The sequence below is a fragment of the Physella acuta genome, unplaced genomic scaffold (genome assembly GCF_028476545.2).
Source record: "Physella acuta isolate Inbredline_101_S28 unplaced genomic scaffold, ASM2847654v3 ptg001776l, whole genome shotgun sequence".
Taxonomy (NCBI): domain Eukaryota; kingdom Metazoa; phylum Mollusca; class Gastropoda; family Physidae; genus Physella; species Physella acuta.
Window position 1 is genome coordinate 1 of NW_026733286.1, and position 18,879 is coordinate 18,879.

Genomic DNA, 18,879 nt, shown 5'->3' on the forward strand with positions numbered 1-18,879 from the left:
GTGTTCTCAGTTGCTTGTCTTCGTGAAATTTATTCATTTTAATGAAATTTTAATGAGAAGACAAAACTTTTTTTTGAGACTGCAGGATTCAAGTGAAAACAAAAAGGTCAAGGGGTTTGTACTCAGAGTTTCTTACAGGCATCTCTTCGGGGGGAGGGGGGAGGCCCATCCCCCCCCCGAAGAAAGTCTACCGCCCCCCGAACGAAATGGAATTTAAATAGAAAATATATAGTTTTGACAGTGTCCGCCCCCCCCCTCGGAAATTGTTGTCCGCCCCCCCTCCCCCCCCCGAAAATTTCAAGTGCACCCCGGGGAAAAAAGTCTGGAAGAAACACTGTTTGTACTGATGGTGCACCATCTATAACCAATTATTCCCGATGAACTACAAGATGAATTCTTAGATTTGTAGTATAAAATTGGTAAATTTTAAAAATTATTTTACCCCCACTACTTCGTCACACATCGTCACAAAAAGCAAGACCCCAAACCTTCACCCCCCCCCCCCCCCCATCAGCAGTTTTTGATTTTTAAAACATCGATTGCTTTTTACAAAATTAATTTACTGACCTCAGTTAAAAATATATTAATCAATAGCTATTACAATTTACGAAAACGGTCCTTTAAAATCAGCTAAAATTCTTTTCCTAACATTACTTTTTAAAATGTAAAAATAATTTAAAGGTGACACAAATCCTAGTGACGCCATTGAATGCCGTTATTATTGAAAGTGCTGAAAGATGCAGTTTACTTTTAAACTGGAGGAGGACACCAGGACAGTGGTTATTTATAAAAGACGTCATGCTTTTTTTTAAGTGCATGCCTACTTCTTGTTTTAACTATACTTTCATATTATAATTATATAATTTAATGTAAAAATCGAAAAAACAAAATTTAATTTGAGCTCTTTTGTTTATGAAAATCTTTAAAACTACAAGACATATACCACAATGCAAATGCTTTTCCTGAATTCCTAAATCAAGTTTGTTGACATCGGCAACCAGTAACGGAACGATAGAGATTAGTACTAAAATTAATTGAACACACTAATTCAAACAAGATGTATGTATTTGATGTTATTAAATTTCTACTAGTTTAACGTAACAGATTAGGGCACTTCTTGGCTTGAGTAATAAGTACGCCTAGCACTAAAAGTAGCTAGCCCTACGACGGCCTACTTGCTTGCTGCTCACTGCTGGTCACCGCTGAGAGCTTGGCTAGGGTCACTAGGGAAAACTCTTGAATCCTGCCTGTTTCAGTTTGTCAGTGTGATCATAAGTATTAGGCATTGGCCTTCTGAACTGTATCTGATTCAGAAGCGAATTGAACATTGACGAAATACTTTCTAAGAATTAGAATGTAAGTTGAAATGAAAAAGCAGTTCACTGGAAATCAGCTGGTAAACAACCACCTACCATAGTGTGCAGATGACTGAAATTTTGTACTGTAGACTTGTCCGCTACATGTAGATCATTGATCAATGCTGCTGACATTGAACAGCACCTTGCATCTTTACGTTTTATTTTAATTTTAGCATTATTAGTTATAGCTGCCGCCAACACTATTTTGATATTTTGTAGCTGCTTTCTCCGATATGTTGGTTGGTCATCTGCAGATCTCTCCCCCTTCCCCTACACAATGTTGTGACACTATTATTTCCGAATATTTCATTCTCATGTCCTGCCACCAGTAATTGTTATCATGTTGTCAATTGTTGTTGCTGCCATTTTGTTTTAGGCCTAAAATTTACTCAGTTAATAAAAACAACCAGTAAAAACAAATTTAAAACTACTGGGCATAAGCATCCCCGTCCTGCTGATGTTGATCTAGCAGGCTATGCTAATAAGATGCTGTATTAAAATTGGGAGACACAATAAAAAAAATTGATATTAAAATCTAAAGTTTATTTATTTTTTATTTTTGTAGGAGCCAGCGGCCCCCAACTAGTCTCAATAGACCAATCACTAGTAGACCAATTGGCACAGGTAAATGTGATCACTAAATTCACTAGCTGCGTTTTAAAATGTTCTTTTCTTTACGGCAATTTCATTTTTATTCCTGGGGTTTTTAAATTATCATCAGGGCAATACAGTTTTTTATTGCTTTTGTAGTTTACCTATACTTCTATTTGGGTAAAATAATTTGATAAAAGGTCAGATTTAGTGCTATGGTCACGGGAGTCATTCCAGCAAAGAATAGCTTCCCTACACCATTCCAGTGATTACAGAAGCTGGTCTAACTTTTAATCCATTCATTTTTATAAATCACCAGCCATGGGTCGACAGCCTGGAACAGCAACACGTTTAACCACAGCAAAGGTAGGTCACTTTTTAAAATTTTTTTACATAGTTACTTGACAGCTTCTGGACCTTAATATTTAATACTCTTATGTTCATTGACATTTTCATCTTAATAGCTTATGTTTAAATACAAAACTAAATTCTTTAAACAGAATCCTACCACGGCAAGGCCAGGAAGTAGAGGAGGCCAAGTAGTGGGTGGAATAGGTAAATATTTTCTGGGAATATTTGTGTTTTTAAATATTTTTTTTCTATTTGTACAATCATTACAGAACCTGCTATTATTTCATACATTCTTTTAAACCTTTAATAAAATGCTTAAAACACAAGGATTTTGAAAGCTGTCTTTGACTTTCAAATACATGTTTCAGCTCTGAATGCACAGGTGAATGTTGTAGATCGGCCCACAACCCAACAAGGCTTGGGAGGGATGAAGACAGCAGCTAGAGGTAGCATTATAAGATATTTTTTTATTCTATTTTGTTTTAATTTTGACAACAGAAGATCAAGCAATTGTTTTTGAAAAAATGACTTTTTTTTTAGGTGGACGACAAGTTCAAGATAAAAGCTATTACCTTGGTCTTGTGAGGTAAGTTTTTAAAATTATTTCTGTCTTGTTTGTTTTTTATTGCTTTTTTTAAAATCTGCATATAAATATCCTTTTTCAATAAAAAATATTAACTAACATAAACATTTCTAAACAAAATAAACACACCCTGACGAGTAGCCTAACATAAAAATTAAATTCTTATCGCAGGAGTAAGATTAATGAGCTACATGCAGAGAACACAAAGCTAAACAATGAAATTCAAAATGCCAGTGAAGAAAATTCCAGTTTTCTTTCCTATGAAAAAAGGTAGGCTGTGTTCTTTATTGAGTTAAAATGTCTAATGTTTTAAGTCTAAAACTCAAACATTCATCAGCCACTACCTACTGTAAATTCCAATTTAATTCCAATTTCTAAACAGGGCTGAAGGGCTTGCCTCTGAGATTCGTGACTTACAAGGAGAGCTTGGTGACTACAACACTGTAGGCTACATTTTTTAAACATGCTTATTCTAGTTGTAGTTCAACATACTATGTGTTTATTCTGTACTATAATACTTTAAAAAGTGAGATATTTTGTTAACAATTAGCTAATGTTTTTTTCACAAGCTAAACATAATGTTATTTTCTATCCAATTTAAAATAGTTCATTACTTTTGTTGATGTTCTTTTCTTCTTCTTCTTCTTCGTTCTTAATTATTAGTGTTGAAGGGGATCGAGATTTTTCTGCCAGTGGGTTTGAAATCGAGATTTTGTTCGAATTTATCAACCATGAGCTTTTTGCCGACTCGACCACGCCTCCAACACAATTAAGCGTTACGCGTCAACTGGTTATGCACCATTGTGGCCATTGACTCCGATCTCAGCCTGCTTTTCTTTTTGGATTTGTTTCCATAGCCTTTGTCCAACCAAGAACAAACTACAAGGCAGCAGTTGTTTAATTTTGGAGTTGTCTCTCCTAGAAGAGTGGCTGTCCCCGGCCAACGAGTCTCATCTGCCCGAGGGTTCGAACTCGAGACTTTTCGGTTTAGCAACCATGAGCTTTACCGACTCGACCACGTCGACCCTCTGATGTTCTTTTACTTATAGTAACTTTACAAAGTGCCATACAAGTTTATTTCGGTTCAGATAAACAAAAGTGAATTTTTTTGTTTAACTGAACTAATAAATCTCTCATTTTAAAGATCAATTATAGTTAAATAAATAGCCAGCGTTTTTTTATTTGTGTGTTGATTCTTGCATACCAATAGAATGAAATTGTAATTTCAGCTGGTTGATAAACTAACCACAGATGAAGATATTCAAGATGTTGAGTTTGATTGTGAAAATGTGAGTTGAAGTTTTTTACTGCATCTCTGTAATATATCATGTTTGGTAAAGTGTCCTTCCCTCACTCATCAGCTTAGGTACTTGGTTCGTTATAGAGAGAATACACTGCACCAAACAATTCATTCAAAATTTTCAGCTAATACACTATGTTCTTAATGTAAATGCTACTATAAATTCATAGATTATATGTAAAAGGCCTCAGCCGACCCTCATCTTGTGAAAGATAAAATAGTTTTGTAATTTAGAAGTATATTCTATTTATTGCTACATTATTAACTTGTTATTTTTGTATTAGTTGAGAACAGAAAATGACAGAAATGCTAAAAGGATGGAGGATGGCTTTGAAATAAAGAAACAGTAAGCTGTGGTCTTGGATTTATTAAAATGACATTTTATCTTATAATTATTTTTCTACTTTATATTTTTTTAAATAAGTGATCAACATAGCTAATCAGTTAGTAAAGAAATTTGCGTTATGTTGTAAACGACAAAACTGTGCACATTAATTTCACCTGTGTGTAGTCACCTGTCTCTTATTATCTTCTAGGCGCGAGGACCAGATCCAGATGTTGGAGACTGAGTTAGATCAGGAGAAAAGAATGGCAGACAACCTGGTTAATGATATGGTCAGTGGTCATTCATATGATAAGTGGTCATCACTTGGGGATGACTAGCCTACTTTTTAAATACCTAATAATTTTGATTATTCCAAACTTTTTATTTTAAAATACATAAACGTCAGCCATTTGTCAATATTATTTTAAACGTACATATGTTTTTGCTTTCTATTTTAAACATTGATAAATACAATAGTTTCTAAATATTGGACTGTACTACTAAAATCATTCAAAAAATAATAGCAGCTTAAAATGTTAAATTATTGATGATTTCTACTTGAGATGTTTTAAAAAACCTATCACACCGAGATCTTTTAAAAAACAGATTAATAGCACTTGGCCAGTGTCTATGAATTAAAATGTACTTTAGTTAAATTATGTTTGACATTCTGGGGTGAATGACCTTGCAGGAGTCTGGTGAGAGACAGCGCTACATGCAGCTGAAACACCTGAATGAACACCTGTTGAAACAGCTGGAGAATGGTCAGCAGGAACTGGACATGCTCAACTCCAAGATAGAGAACCTACAAGAGGTGAGTTAGACTAAAACAACCTGAGAATGTTGTGTAGAGAACCTACAAGAGGTGAGTTGGATGAAAACAACCTGAGAATGTTGTGTAGAGAACCTACAAGAGGTGAGTTGGATGAAAACAACCTGAGAATGTTGTGTAGAGAACCTACAAGAGGTGAGTTGGATGAAAACAACCTGAGAATGTTGTGTAGAGAACCTACAAGAGGTGAGTTGGATGAAAACAACCTGAGAATGTTGTGTAGAGAACCTACAAGAGGTGAGTTGGATGAAAACAACCTGAGAATGTTGTGTAGAGAACCTACAAGAGGTGAGTTGGATGAAAACAACCTGAGAATGTTGTGTAGAGAACCTACAAGAGGTGAGTTGGATGAAAACAACCTGAGAATGTTGTGTAGAGAACCTACAAGAGGTGAGTTAGACTAAAACAACCTGAGAATGTTGTGTAGAGAACCTACAAGAGGTGAGTTGGATGAAAACAACCTGAGAATGTTGTGTAGAGAACCTACAAGAGGTGAGTTGGATGAAAACAACCTGAGAATGTTGTGTAGAGAACCTACAAGAGGTGAGTTGGATGAAAACAACCTGAGAATGTTGTGTAGAGAACCTACAAGAGGTGAGTTGGATGAAAACAACCTGAGAATGTTGTGTAGAGAACCTACAAGAGGTGAGTTGGATGAAAACAACCTGAGAATGTTGTGTAGAGAACCTACAAGAGGTGAGTTGGATGAAAACAACCTGAGAATGTTGTGTAGAGAACCTACAAGAGGTGAGTTGGATGAAAACAACCCCAGAATGCTGTAATATAGAGAACCTACAAGAGGTGAGTTGGATGAAAACATCATGAGAATGCTGTGTGAATCAGGAGCAATCAATGACTTGAAGGCTTGTATACAAGATCATAGACTGACTTGACAGTTTATACACATGAAAATTGATTGATTTTTAACTTAATTAAACAGTTGAAAAAAAAATATTTAAACTATTTAAAACTAATTATTTCAGGAACTCTCTTTGTCTCAAGTCAAACAAGATGCAGGTGTGTAAAAATATATTCTACAAAAATTTTTTCTTTTTGTGAAATTTGAAATTATCCTTTTTTATTTTATTTACTTTTTAATTAGTTAGCAATATAACTTTTTGGTTGTGTCCTCTGATTTTTCAATCCACCAGTGCGTTTAATTAAAGACCGTAAACCTTTCAATTGAAATTTTTGTTATTTCTATGTGTAAAGTTGAATATTTTTATCTGGCTATATCGAATTCTTAAATCTCTTGTACATATGATCAAATTTGTATTATAAAGTAATTTTTGTATAATCCGTTTTTGTTTGTTTCAGTTTGCTTGTATATTTTTTTAGTTTAATTACATCTGTATGATTAAAATTTGTTTCATTACATCTGTATGATCAAAATTTGTTTAATTACATCTGTATGATTAATTTTTTGTTTCAGTACGTCTGTATGTTGTTTTTTTTTGTTTTAGTAAATCTGTATGTTTCTTTTTTTTTTCAGTACGTCTGTATGTCCTTTTTTTGTTTCAGTACGTCTGTATGTTTGTTTTTCTGTTTTAGTACATCAGCATAATAAATTTTTTTTTGTTTCAGTACATTTGTAGGTCAATTTTTTTTGTCAGTATTTCTGTATGTTGTATATTTGTTTCAGTACGCCTGTATGATCAGATCCATGAGCTGGAGGTAAAGAGAGATGCTTTGATAGAGGAGGCAAAGACAAGAGGCTCTCCAGCTGAGGAGAGAGAAAAACTCCTGAAACAGGTCAAGGAAGACAATCAGGAAATAGCTAGCATGGAGAGACAGTGAGTTCTGTTGACTGTTGGGTGGAGACTCGTTTAAACTGTTGGGTCAAGTTTTATTTGGTGATGTTGATATAATTTATAGATCAAAACATATTTGACATCAGGGACACACCTTATATACTAGGGATACATCATAATCATCTTGAGACACCTTGTACAGCTGGTACACTTGATACACCATGTACACAGAACTGATACATTTTATACACACTGAATACACCTTGTACAACAGGGATAACAAGACATATCCTACACACTGGACACACCTTGTACACCAGGGATAACAAGACATATCCTACACACTGGACACACCTTGTACACCAGGGATAACAAGACACATCCTACACACTGGACACCAGGTACACACTTGACACTCCAGGGACAGACCTGACACATCATCTAAACACCTTGTTACACCTTTAGCCTTTTCTCCCCAGAACAAGAGAGATCCAAGAGAAGATTGACCAGATGCAGGAAGACATCCAGCAGTTAGACCAGGACATTGAGGAGAACCAGGGTAAGCTCCAGGTTAAGCTCATACTTGTGAGGGTTTATTTTATAAACTAGTTAGGTGATATTAAACACCAGGACATTGAGGAGAACCAGGGTAAGCTCCAACTTAAGCTCCAGGTTAAGCTCATACTTGTGAGGGTTTATTTTATAAACTAGTTAGGTGATATTAAACACCAGGACATTGAGGAGAACCAGGGTAAGCTCCAACTTAAGCTCCAGGTTAAGCTCATACTTGTGAGGGTTTATTTTATAAACTAGTTAGGTGATATTAAACACCAGGACATTGAGGAGAACCAGGGTAAGCTCCAAGTTAGGCTCAAACTTGTGGGTTTTTTTTTTATAAATTAGTCAGGTGATATTAAACACCAGGACATTGAGGAGAACCAGGGTAAGGTTTTAAGTTAGGCTCAGACTTGTGAGGTTTTTTTTTTATAAACTAGTTAGGACAAATAGGAGAACCAGGGTAAGCTCCAGTGAGGTTTTTTTTATAAATTAGTCAGCTGATATTAAACACCTGGATGGTGAGGTTACGTGGATTACTATTGCTCATTTAAAAGTTTTGAAAATGATTTTTTCTGTGTCAGGTGAAAGGAACCAGAAATACAAGGAACTTAAAAAAAGAGAAGAGAGTATGGATGGTAAGTAAGCCTATCTTTTGTTTTGTTGCACCATATTATTCCAACTTTTACATTTACCTCTTTTCATGATATCAATTTGTATTCGTTTATTTCCACCTCTAATTTTTCAGACTTTTTGAACACCTTTGATGGTAACAAATCTGAAGAAATGGTAAGCTATAGGCTTAAGTTTTATAAAAATTCTTGTTAGCTATTTCACCTAACCTTAACAATGTATATTACCTGTTATCACAGTGGTTGTTTTCATCAGTACTGTTAAGGTAGACAGTAACTGAGCAAAATTGGGATTTTCCACACAAATGTCCAGGCAGTGCTGCTCTATGGCTCGGTGACTTGGAGGGTTACGAAGACAAATACTGATAAGCTACAGGCATTCGTAAACAAATGCTTACGACATATACTTAAAATAAGATGGCCAGACAAAATATCAAACAAAGACCTGTGGCGAACTTTAAAGCAACAGCCAATAGAGACAGATATCAAAGCCTGTAAATGGGGATGGATCGGACACACATTAAGAAAAGAAAAAGAAAACATCGCAAAACATGCTTTGGAATGGAATCCCCAGGGAAAAAGGAGGGTGGGCCGGCCAAGGAAGACATGGAGAAGAACGTTTGAAGAAGAGGCGAAAATAGTTGGGCTCACATGAGCACAGATAAAGGGGGCAGCCCAAAACCGAGTCCGATGGAGATGTGTGGTTGCAGCCCTTTGCTCCCAAGGGGCCACAAAGGAATGATGATGACGATGTAACTGAGGTGTTTAAACTCTCATCAGTGAGGGTTCTAGCTACAGTTTCTGTGATTGTTCTGTGTTCAGTGGGGTTAATGTCCTATGTAAAAGTTACATTTGACCATTTTCAATCATTTAATTGATAATTAACCTGCTGTCCAATTAGAACATGGGCACCAACAAGAGACATCCAGACAACTGAGCTGGTTTGTCCAACTGTCCTCAGTGGAGACCTATCTTGCTCATGTCAACTCCATGTCACCTAATTAGTAATCAACCTGCTGTCTAATTAAGACTTATGCCACCGACAAGAGACTAGTTTCTCTAACTGTCCTCAAGTATAACCTAACTTGTTTAATTCAACTTCCATGTCACTCCTCCAGGTTTGGTCTAACTCTTTCTTATGCTGTGTGTATGACATGTTTATCACTATTTTATTCTGAATTTTTTTTTTTTTGACAGATGAAAATCTCCCAGCTGGAACGAGCTGTTGTTACCTTGTTGGAGAATATGAGTAGGGTAAGTAGAACATTCTCATACACCTGGGGTAGGTAGAACATTCTCATAGGTCACCAGCTGATTTATGACATGTGGTGCATTGTTTCAGTAGACCTACAAATCAAAACTAGAACATTTTTTGTGATATTTTAAATCAGTTGTTTGTCACTGTTAAAATGTGTGTTGTTGCAGAACATGGGACGATTTACCCACCTTCCCACCCCTAAAGAGCTGATGTCCTTGAAAGCTGACCTCCAGTTTAAGGAAGATGAGAGGCAAAAATCTGAAAGGACAACAATTGGGCTGGCATCAGGTAAAGTTCTCACCTGTCTCTCACCTGCTTGTGTGTCAGGTGTTTTTTACCTGTTGCCTGCCTGTAAGTCTGATGTCTCTTACCACTTGTCCACCCGTCTCTCACCTGCTTGTAAGTCAGGTGTTTTTTACCTGTTGCCTGCCTGTAAGTCTGATGTCTCTTACCACTTGTCCACCCGTCTCTCACCTGCTTGTAAGTCAGGTGTTTTTTACCTGTTGCCTGCCTGTAAGTCTGATGTCTCTTACCACTTGTCCATCCGTCTCTCACCTGCTTGTAAGTCAGGTGTTTTTTACCTGTTGCCTGCCTGTAAGTCTGATGTCTCTTACCACTTGTCACCTGTCTCTCACCTGCTTGTAAGTCAGGTGTATTTTACCTGTTGCCTGCCTGTAAGTCTGATGTCTCTTACCACTTGTCACCTGTCTCTCACCTGCTTGTAAGTCAGGTGTATTTTACCTGTTGCCTACCTGAAGTCAGATGTCTCTAACCACTTGTCCACCCTGATCTCACCTGTCTGTCACCTGTCTGTCGCCTGCTTGTAAGAAATGTCCTCCTCCCCCAGAGCGTGAGAAGCTGCAGCATGACCTCCAGAAGATGGAACAGTTTGAAGAAAAGCTCAACGAAGAGCTGGTGGTGCTGAGAGAGAAGGTAGTGGAGATGGAGAAGTCACTTGATGTTTACTCCGACCTGGACAAACTCAAAGTTGATTCAGAGGCTAAAAAACAGGTTAGATTAGGAAAGTTGATTCTGAGGCTAAAAAACAGGTTAGATAAGGGAAGTTGATTCTGAGGCTAAAAAACGGGTTAGATAAGGAAAGTTCATTCTGAGGCTAAGAAACAGGTTAGATAAGGAAAGTTGATTCTGAGGCTAAAAGACAGATTAGATAAGGAAAGTTGATTCAGAGACTAAAAACAGGTTAGATAAGGACAGATTTCTTTAAGCAAGCAGGAAAATGAACCATTTAAAAAAAAATCCCTCACTGTTAAAGTAAACATGAATTTATATTAGTTTTTTTTTCACAGAAAAATTATCATGTATTTTTTAAACTCACTGTCACTAAGAAAACAATTATATTTGGTTTTAACCCTTTGAGCCCTGGCCTCCCTGACCTAATTTCTCCCAGGGCCAAACTAATTTTCACTTATCTGCTTCTAACTTTGCCAAAAACTTTTGAACCGTTGAGATAATCAAGCCAAATTTGGTATCCAGACAATGCAGCAAGATTCTGAAATTCTTTATTTTTTTACAATGTATGAACAGAACAATGTATATAAAACAAACACATAATTATTATCAACACGCCAAGGAGACTGAAGTTTTACAGCACCCCGTGCATCATAACGTACTTGAACAGTTTCCTGTAACTGTCAATTTCAATGTCACTGTGTTCAGTCTCAAACAGAGGCGTAGCAAAGGGGGGTGGGGGGGGGGGGGTGGGGTGGGGGTCGTCTCTGGTCTCTAATTCAACGTCACTATCATCACAATATAGACCAGGAATATTATTTTCTTCATCAGAATCAATAAGTAGTTTTACTTCTTTTGTTGATATTTCGGTCTTTTGCTTCATCTTTTGCACCAACTTTATGTGCTGAAGTCGATGGCTGTGGCTGAGCTTTTTGTTTCGGTGGCATTGCTACGAAATGAAAACACTTTCACTTTCACTTTTCCTAAAATCTATTTTTAGAATCAGAATCCCGCACTAAAAAGACATATGCGCAGTTTTAGTCAGTCTTCCGCTAATTATATTTAATTAGACAGTAAACCGGCCGCTAGGAATATGACGCTAGATAATCGGGCTGGAAAACCGGCTTTTCGGACATATATGCCTAATGTTGAAGGCGGGCTCAAAGGGTTGAGTGTATAATGAAAAATTATATAAGTATTAAAATGCTAATACTTATTTTTCATAACCCTTTTAGCAAATGCAACAGTTTGAAAATTTTGTTTCACTCTAGTATTTAGATCTTTTGAGTTATTTTGAATTTTTATTGTTTAAAATTTGAATTAATCGGAGTATCATTTTCTTGTTTAGAAACTGTTGGAAGACAGGACGATTCTCCTGAAGCGTCGAGACAACTTTAAGAAAATGATCCAGTCCTTGACTGTACGTTACGAGGGACTGAAATCACAGCTGAATGAAAATGAAACTTACTCACAGGTTTGATGTTTGTCTTGCATGTCTTAGTATTTTTCAGTATTTTTGATAAGTGTAGTTAGTACATATGAAAAAAATGATATATACATGTAGCTGGTTCCTATTTAAAAAATTGTATCAGTACATGTGGGTGGTTCATATTTTATTTTAAATTGTTTCAGTACATGTGGGTGGTTCATATTTTATTTTAAATTGTTTCAGTACATGTGGGTGGTTCATATTTTATTTTAAATTGTTTCAGTACATGTGGGCGGTTCATATTTTATTTTAAATTGTTTCAGTACATGTGGGTGGTTCATATTTTATTTTAAATTGTTTCAGTACATGTGGGTGGTTCATATTTTATTTTAAATTGTTTCAGTACATGTGGGTGGTTCATATTTTATTTTAAATTGTTTCAGTACATGTGGGTGGTTCATATTTTATTTTAAATTGTTTCAGTACATGTGGGTGGTTCATATTTTATTTTAAATTGTTTCAGTACATGTGGGTGGTTCATATTTTATTTTAAATTGTTTCAGTACATGTGGGTGGTTCATATTTTATTTTAAATTGTTTCAGTACATGTGGGTGGTTCATATTTTATTTTAAATTGTTTCAGTACATGTAGGTTGTTGATATTTGTTTTAAATCATGTTGGTACATGTAGTTAGTAAAAATTCCATTAGCTCTCTGGTCACAGTAACGGAAATATTTTTATTTTTTGTAGCTGATTAATCTGGAGAAGAAATGGCAGCACCATGAACAGAACAACTTTTCCATGCAGGAATGTATCCTTTATACACTTGGTTCTGCCACACTTAGATTAAAGCAACTCCTCTATTACCTTATTATAACCTACGAGCCGGCCCGCGGCATTACATACGCCGCTATTTAGTTGTTTTTTCTACTTTTCAGTAATTCATAATTTGTGAATTCGACAGTACCAATGCTGACACTGAAAATATTTCTTTAAAACACTATAAGTAGCACGTTAAGGACCATAACCCCCCCCCCCCCCCCCCAACGTTTAAAATCGTTTCAAACTAAATTATCTGCCCCTAATAGCCGTCACTAAACCCGACTCCACGAAGGTAAACATAGCGTGAACCACAGCTCACTAAGACCATTTAGGGGTGGGGATGGTAGGGAGCGCGTTTACAGCTTGTTTTCTAGCGTCTCCCAGAAGAGAATTATATATATAGATAGGGCTGGTAAGTAGGTCACCAACCAGTTCTATGGCTCTTGCAGGTTTTATTGAGCCGTAGAACTGGTAGGTGACCTACTTACCAGCCCTATACTGTGCATTTGTTTAAAATTTTATTGGGAGTCATAAATTTTTAAAAATGTAACTTTTAACCCCCACCCTTCACATATATAGAATGATGTGGATGTCCACAAAAATTTGATAGTTCTATGAAAAGTTACTTCCAGTATGCTTAAGTATGTGTACCTTGGATTTTAAAAAAATAAACTTTTTTTAACCATATTCCTCCATGTAGATTTCATAATTGAATGACAGGTGACCCCTTAGTGTCTTACACACCTTGTTTATTTATACTACAACCGACATTAAAATTTATTAAATAAAAACAAACAAGTCCGCCTTAACTAAAAAAATCAGTCATTTCTCAGCGGACAAAAGATTGTGACTTTGGTAAAATCACCAAACAGGTTTATCGAGTCATGGATGAGCTGAACGCATCCCTTCAGAGCCACCTTGTAACCCGCAAGACTTACTAGATCTCAAACGGCTAAATGTTCTAGATTTTTCTTCACGAATTTTGACCATCACTCAACATTCCCCACTTATTCAAAGATATTTATGTGGTGACAATGTACAACACTGTCCAATCTCATGTCACATATTGTAAAGTGTTGTTTTTAAACTAAACAAAGGTGTTGAATGTTTAGCTTACACTGTGTACATACATTTCCCATCACCTTCACATGATTGTTGTAAAAAAAAAATAGAGTTGCTATGTGTCTGGACACGTATCCGTCCATTCTTATCTGTGATACCAAATAGAAAAAATTCACATCACTTCTTCTGATGTATTTATTGTTCAAATTTTGTTTCACGTAAATAAATTGTCATTTGATGAATTCTTGTTTTTTTTTTAACATCTCCTTTTTGCTAACCAACAAACTCATAATCTTTAACTTGCATGCGTCAAAAAAAAAATCTATAACCAGAGAACTTCCAACAATCATGTAAACATTTTTATAAACTCTCTGTTTAAAAAATGACTAATAAACTGGTTACATTGATAGAAAACATAATAAAGATGTAATTGACTTTATGATTTTATTTACATTAACATGATAAAGTGTATTTCATTCAATCTCCATTGTTACACAAATCATAAAAGAAGTACATCAACTTTGTTGTTATTCTGGCAACACAAGAATAATCTCCCCTTGTTGGGGGATTCGTTTTGAACTATTCTGCATAGATATTCATCCAGACAAAACACCTTATTTTATTTAACAATACCTGTGTAAACAGCAAATAATTTGATTTAGAGAGATAGTTGATGGTCAGAAGCAGCACATGAACTATTTCTCTACATGATAAATATAAAATATTTGTTGGCCTATATCTAGGTAGACCTTGTGGTGTGTACCATTTGTGTATGCTATTACTGAACATAATCCTGAATAACCAATAAAAATTTAGTTGAATAATTATAGTCAAAATTATTGAAATAATTACTGAATTGCAAAATCTGTATAAATAAACTAAAACATAACAAATCTCATTTATGACAGAATTCTAATACCCAAGATTTCTCATCCATTTTAGTCCATCTTCTGTTTTCCCTGTAAACAGAAAGATGCAAATTAATTTTTTTTAAAACTATACTAAAATGTGTACACAGACAAAAACAAGATAATATTTAACAATTCCAAGTCTTAATGTGTAAAGATCCAGGCATTGCAAACATCCCTCTATGCATTCAATACAACTTGAACTATCCAACAAATAAAACGAAGTGAGGGGAAATAAAACAAATCCTGACCTCTGGGTTTGTACTCTAGTCCTATGTAGCCCTCATAGCCCAGTGCCTCAAGAACTGTGAACACATAGGGGTAGTTGATCTCTCCATCACTGTCTGGCTCCCCCCTGTCAGGAACCTGTGCTAGTTGGACATGACCTGGCGGAAGAATAAAATGTCTTCTAATGGTGTATTTTTCATAAGGATGTATTTCTGTTATAAAAAGTTGAAATTAAAATGATTCATTTCTGCAATTCAATGATTGTCTTGTACACTTGTTTCCTGTTAGTGTATAGTTAGAAATAATTGTTTCCTGCTACTGTCATTGACCATTTCTGAGTTATATAAACTGAAACACAATGGAGCTAAAAAAAAACACCAAAGAAGTTATTTTAAAACTTACCAACATAGGGTAAAAAATCTTGCAAATTTTTGGTTAGATTTCCATCCATAATCTGAACATGAAATATATCCTGGGGAAAAAGGATAAGTTTTACCATTATAAGATATAACATTCCAAAGAAAAATTCCTAAACTCACAGGAACTGAGTCAAACAAAAACTTACAAACTGAAGCTTTAAGTTGGGGTGGTTGATGCTTTTTACTATTTCTAAACCTGGAATGAAAAATTTATTCTTAGCCCAAAAAAGAGGAAAAAAACTTGTCAATATCATATACTATACCAAATTCTAACCTGTACCTTTAATAAACTCTTAATGAACCTTTGAAAAATAGCAAAAATCAAACCTTCATGTGGGTTATGCATGAAGTAGCCAGGAATTGATAGACGATTGTTGACTGGTTCAATCAATGCCAGAATACCTTCCTGTTGGAATAAATAAATTATTGATTAAAAAAAATAAACAAATACAAGATGTGAAAGAATTGATCATAAAGAACACAAAACCTTGAGAAATCAACACAAATAATGACCTTTTATTCTAATTAATAATGAATCATTTTAAACAAGTAAAATCTTTTATCTAATCAATAATTAACATACTTTGCCCAGCCTATCAGCTGCATATTTTAAGTTTTCTATGTAAGTTTTTTTCATTTTTTCTCTGCCAGCAACATCAGTGCCCTCTGGTGTTCTTCCTGCCATTACATGCATTCTGAAAGAATGTTATGTGTATTAAAAATTGATCACAATAATATTTTTAAAAAAATATTTTTGCTTAGTATAGAGATCTAATTATCTTGGGATGTGTAGAACAAAGGCTAGAAAAAAATGTAAAAAAAAATAAAAAATCACCTTTTGCAGTTCAAAGCTTTGGCATAGTTTATGGACAATTCTAGTCCTTCTTTAAATTCCTTGACTCGTTCTGTTTGAGCAGCTGTGCCAAGGTCACCTGCTTTTAAGTTACCTGAAAGTGTAGGAAGGATGGCTAGAATTTCAGTCCAATATTGAAATCTAAACATAATCTTTATTAAAAGAATATAGAATATTTTACATAAATGTAAAAAATTAAATTAAGTTATTCAGGATTAAGAAAGAGGTTCCTATGATTACTTACAGGGCAATAACAGATCTGTATCAAACAAGTATTAAAAAGGAGGGGCTAATAAGGCAGGCCCTGCAAGGCCCCTCACTGATAAACATAGTCTTAACTCTCCCTCGATGTATCTAGGATTTTCTACTCCTTAATTGTTAGTTTAAATTAGCGAAATGGTAGTAATATAAAATAACACTAGCCTAGTTTAACAGCAAAACATGATTTCATCCCAACCGCTGTTGGTGATCATAAAAGTAGGCCTACCACTACCATTATGTATAGTACATCAAAACCAATGTCAATGGCTGGTAGTCTTATTACTTAGTCTTACTAAGGGGTCGTCAATTAATAATGTCACACTCATAGGGGAGGGGGTTCAGATGGTGTGACGTCACACTTTTGCATTATAAAAAAGCAATGTTAGAAAATGAATTTTAGCTGTTATTTCACATTTAAAACTGTTTTAATAAAGTGTAATAGGAATTGATTAAAATACTCTATGTTGAGAGAGTTCAGACAAGATTTTGGAAAAATATCGAATTTTAAGAAAAATTCAACTGTAATTTTGGGGGGGGGGGGGGGGATGTAGACTGAGGTGTGATGTCATTTTAATGGGGGGGGGGGTCTGGTTTTTTGTGACAATGTGTGACGGAGGGGAGGGGGAGGTAAAAATCATCAAAATAAGTGTGACTTCATTTATGGAAAACTCTTAAGTTACTTGCTACAATATTAGTAAGTTGTTTAAAAGCCGAAAGCCACTGTTTCTTTCAACACTTTGCTTCAAGTAAGCCAATTCATTGTATAAAATGTAATGTATTGTATTCAATATTTGTGAGTTAGTCAGTCTCCTCCTAGTGTCCTAGTGCCGAGTGCACCCTCTGTTAAACTGTAAGTGTAGGCCCTTTCTAGATCAGTAGATCTAGATCCTAGTATTAATTATTAATAATTAGGTATTATTTTCAGCAGGTCTGAGCAGAGTTTCTTCCAGGCATCTCTTCGGTGCCCCCCCCCCACCCCACCCCCACCCCCCCCCCGAACGAAATGGAATTTATATAGGAAATATATACTTTTGACCCCCCCCCCCGAATTGTTGTCCGCCCCCCCCCCCCCCCCAAAAAAAAACAGATTTTTAGAGCCCCAACTTATAGATCTAGATCTAACTAACACACTTTGTTAGGCTAACACAAATGTATTAATTTTAGTAGGCCCTATTAAATAATAGTTTATAATAGTAACAGAACTAGTAAATAATAGATCTAGATCTAGATCTAGATCTAGTAGTGTCACAGGCCTCACAGGGTGTCACAGTCATTTCATTAGTGTAAATCAGTAACATCTAGACTCGATTCTAGGTCTAAATGACATAAATTTCGTTAACGTAAATAGTAAATACAAATAACCCATAACCAACCAGGGAATGCATTGATGAGCACTTGTTCTACTCCAGCTTTTTCTTTAGCTTCTTTTAATTTTTCAATGGGTTCGTCGTATGGAAAAGTTAACTCCACGAACGTGAAACCTGCTTTCTTAGCTGCTGCGTATCGTCCCTCCAAAGTTGGAATCTCTTGAAACATCATAGAGATGTTTGCTGCAAACTTTAGAGGCATTGTGTGCTTGTTAACAGAAGACGTTGTGATTTGTTTGCGTTTAATAACAAGTAAAAATGTGAGTTTGGTTATCGCCCGCATAACAAAGTGAGTTGAAAGTATGCCTACACAAACAAGAGAAAAGAACAGCTGTAGACTGGAGGTAAAGGGTCAAAGGTTACTTAAATACTATTTGTACGTTAACGTAATATTGCTTGTACTGTTAGCTATATAAACCTATGAATAGTACTCTTAATCCGTTTAAAAAATTTCTAAATGAAATAGTTATATCAAATAATAATAACTGTCACTTTTAGTTATTTAGATAGGCACACATATTTTCTTCTTGTCAAATAAATGCAAAAGTGAATTTTGTCATAAAAGTTTCATGTAAATATTGTAAATTATTGAATTTATTGATTATTGTATAGTTAAATTTGATTATAGCTAATTTCCTAAAGTATTTTTATAGAATGACCAGTTTAGAGTTATAATTTTTTTTTTTTAAGTAGCTTTCCCCATTTACTGAATGCTTGAACTTGGCTTTAAGTAGAACTAGCCAACAGGAGGGTACAGCAGTGACAGTCACCAACCTTAACAGAGGTGTCAGTACTCTGTGGGCTGCATTTAGTAGCCAGTCTACTGTGGTTTATCTTTCAATTTATTTTTAAATAGTGCAGCTGATATTGCTTTTTGTTTCTTTTAGTTGTATGTTCAAAGCATCTTCTATTGCTTTTTGTTTCTTTTAGTTGTATATTCAAAGTTTCCTATTGATGTAAGAAAACTTTTAAAACTTTTTTTTAAATGAAATTCCCAGAAAACAAATGTTAAGAATTTTCCCAG

At 35.2% G+C, this 18,879-nt stretch overlaps 2 protein-coding genes across 2 annotated transcripts; one reads left to right on the forward strand and one right to left on the reverse strand.

The window, feature by feature from the left end:
* Positions 1 to 952: 952 nt before the first annotated feature.
* LOC131930437 (intraflagellar transport protein 74 homolog) lies at positions 953 to 14,061 on the forward strand. The gene is made up of 23 exons (XM_059286928.1): positions 953 to 1,059; positions 1,924 to 1,982; positions 2,269 to 2,315; positions 2,450 to 2,504; positions 2,669 to 2,746; positions 2,841 to 2,886; positions 3,055 to 3,153; positions 3,266 to 3,326; positions 4,113 to 4,172; positions 4,468 to 4,529; positions 4,720 to 4,798; positions 5,200 to 5,322; positions 6,324 to 6,357; positions 6,983 to 7,133; positions 7,571 to 7,650; positions 8,231 to 8,284; positions 8,395 to 8,435; positions 9,476 to 9,532; positions 9,704 to 9,824; positions 10,384 to 10,547; positions 11,854 to 11,979; positions 12,686 to 12,746; positions 13,580 to 14,061. Coding segments are annotated over exons 1-23 (1,779 nt in total). The 5' UTR covers positions 953 to 1,057; the 3' UTR covers positions 13,699 to 14,061.
* Positions 14,062 to 14,246: 185 nt separating this feature from the next.
* LOC131930438 (putative hydroxypyruvate isomerase) lies at positions 14,247 to 18,209 on the reverse strand. Its single transcript, XM_059286929.1, has 8 exons — positions 17,862 to 18,209; positions 16,210 to 16,321; positions 15,958 to 16,069; positions 15,702 to 15,780; positions 15,521 to 15,570; positions 15,358 to 15,427; positions 14,979 to 15,113; positions 14,247 to 14,778 (listed from the first exon to the last, which is right to left on the reverse strand). The coding sequence occupies exons 1-8, from the start codon at positions 18,136 to 18,138 to the stop codon at positions 14,732 to 14,734; spliced, it is 882 nt and encodes a 293-aa protein (XP_059142912.1). The 5' UTR covers positions 18,139 to 18,209; the 3' UTR covers positions 14,247 to 14,731.
* Positions 18,210 to 18,879: the final 670 nt, after the last annotated feature.

Bases quoted from the DNA above. Each gene is read 5' to 3' on its own strand.
- LOC131930437 (XM_059286928.1), top strand. The intron at 9,533-9,703 runs GTAAGTAGAACA...GTGTTGTTGCAG, and splicing joins TGTTGGAGAATATGAGTAGG to AACATGGGACGATTTACCCA. The intron at 10,548-11,853 runs GTTAGATTAGGA...TTTCTTGTTTAG, and splicing joins ATTCAGAGGCTAAAAAACAG to AAACTGTTGGAAGACAGGAC.
- LOC131930438 (XM_059286929.1), bottom strand. From the start codon at position 18,138: ATGCGGGCGATAACCAAACTCACATTTTTACTTGTTATTAAACGCAAA. The intron at 15,428-15,520 runs GTAAGTTTTTGT...CTTTTTCCCCAG, and splicing joins CCAACTTAAAGCTTCAGTTT to GATATATTTCATGTTCAGAT. The intron at 15,114-15,357 runs GTAAGTTTTAAA...TTCTTCCGCCAG, and splicing joins AGATTTTTTACCCTATGTTG to GTCATGTCCAACTAGCACAG.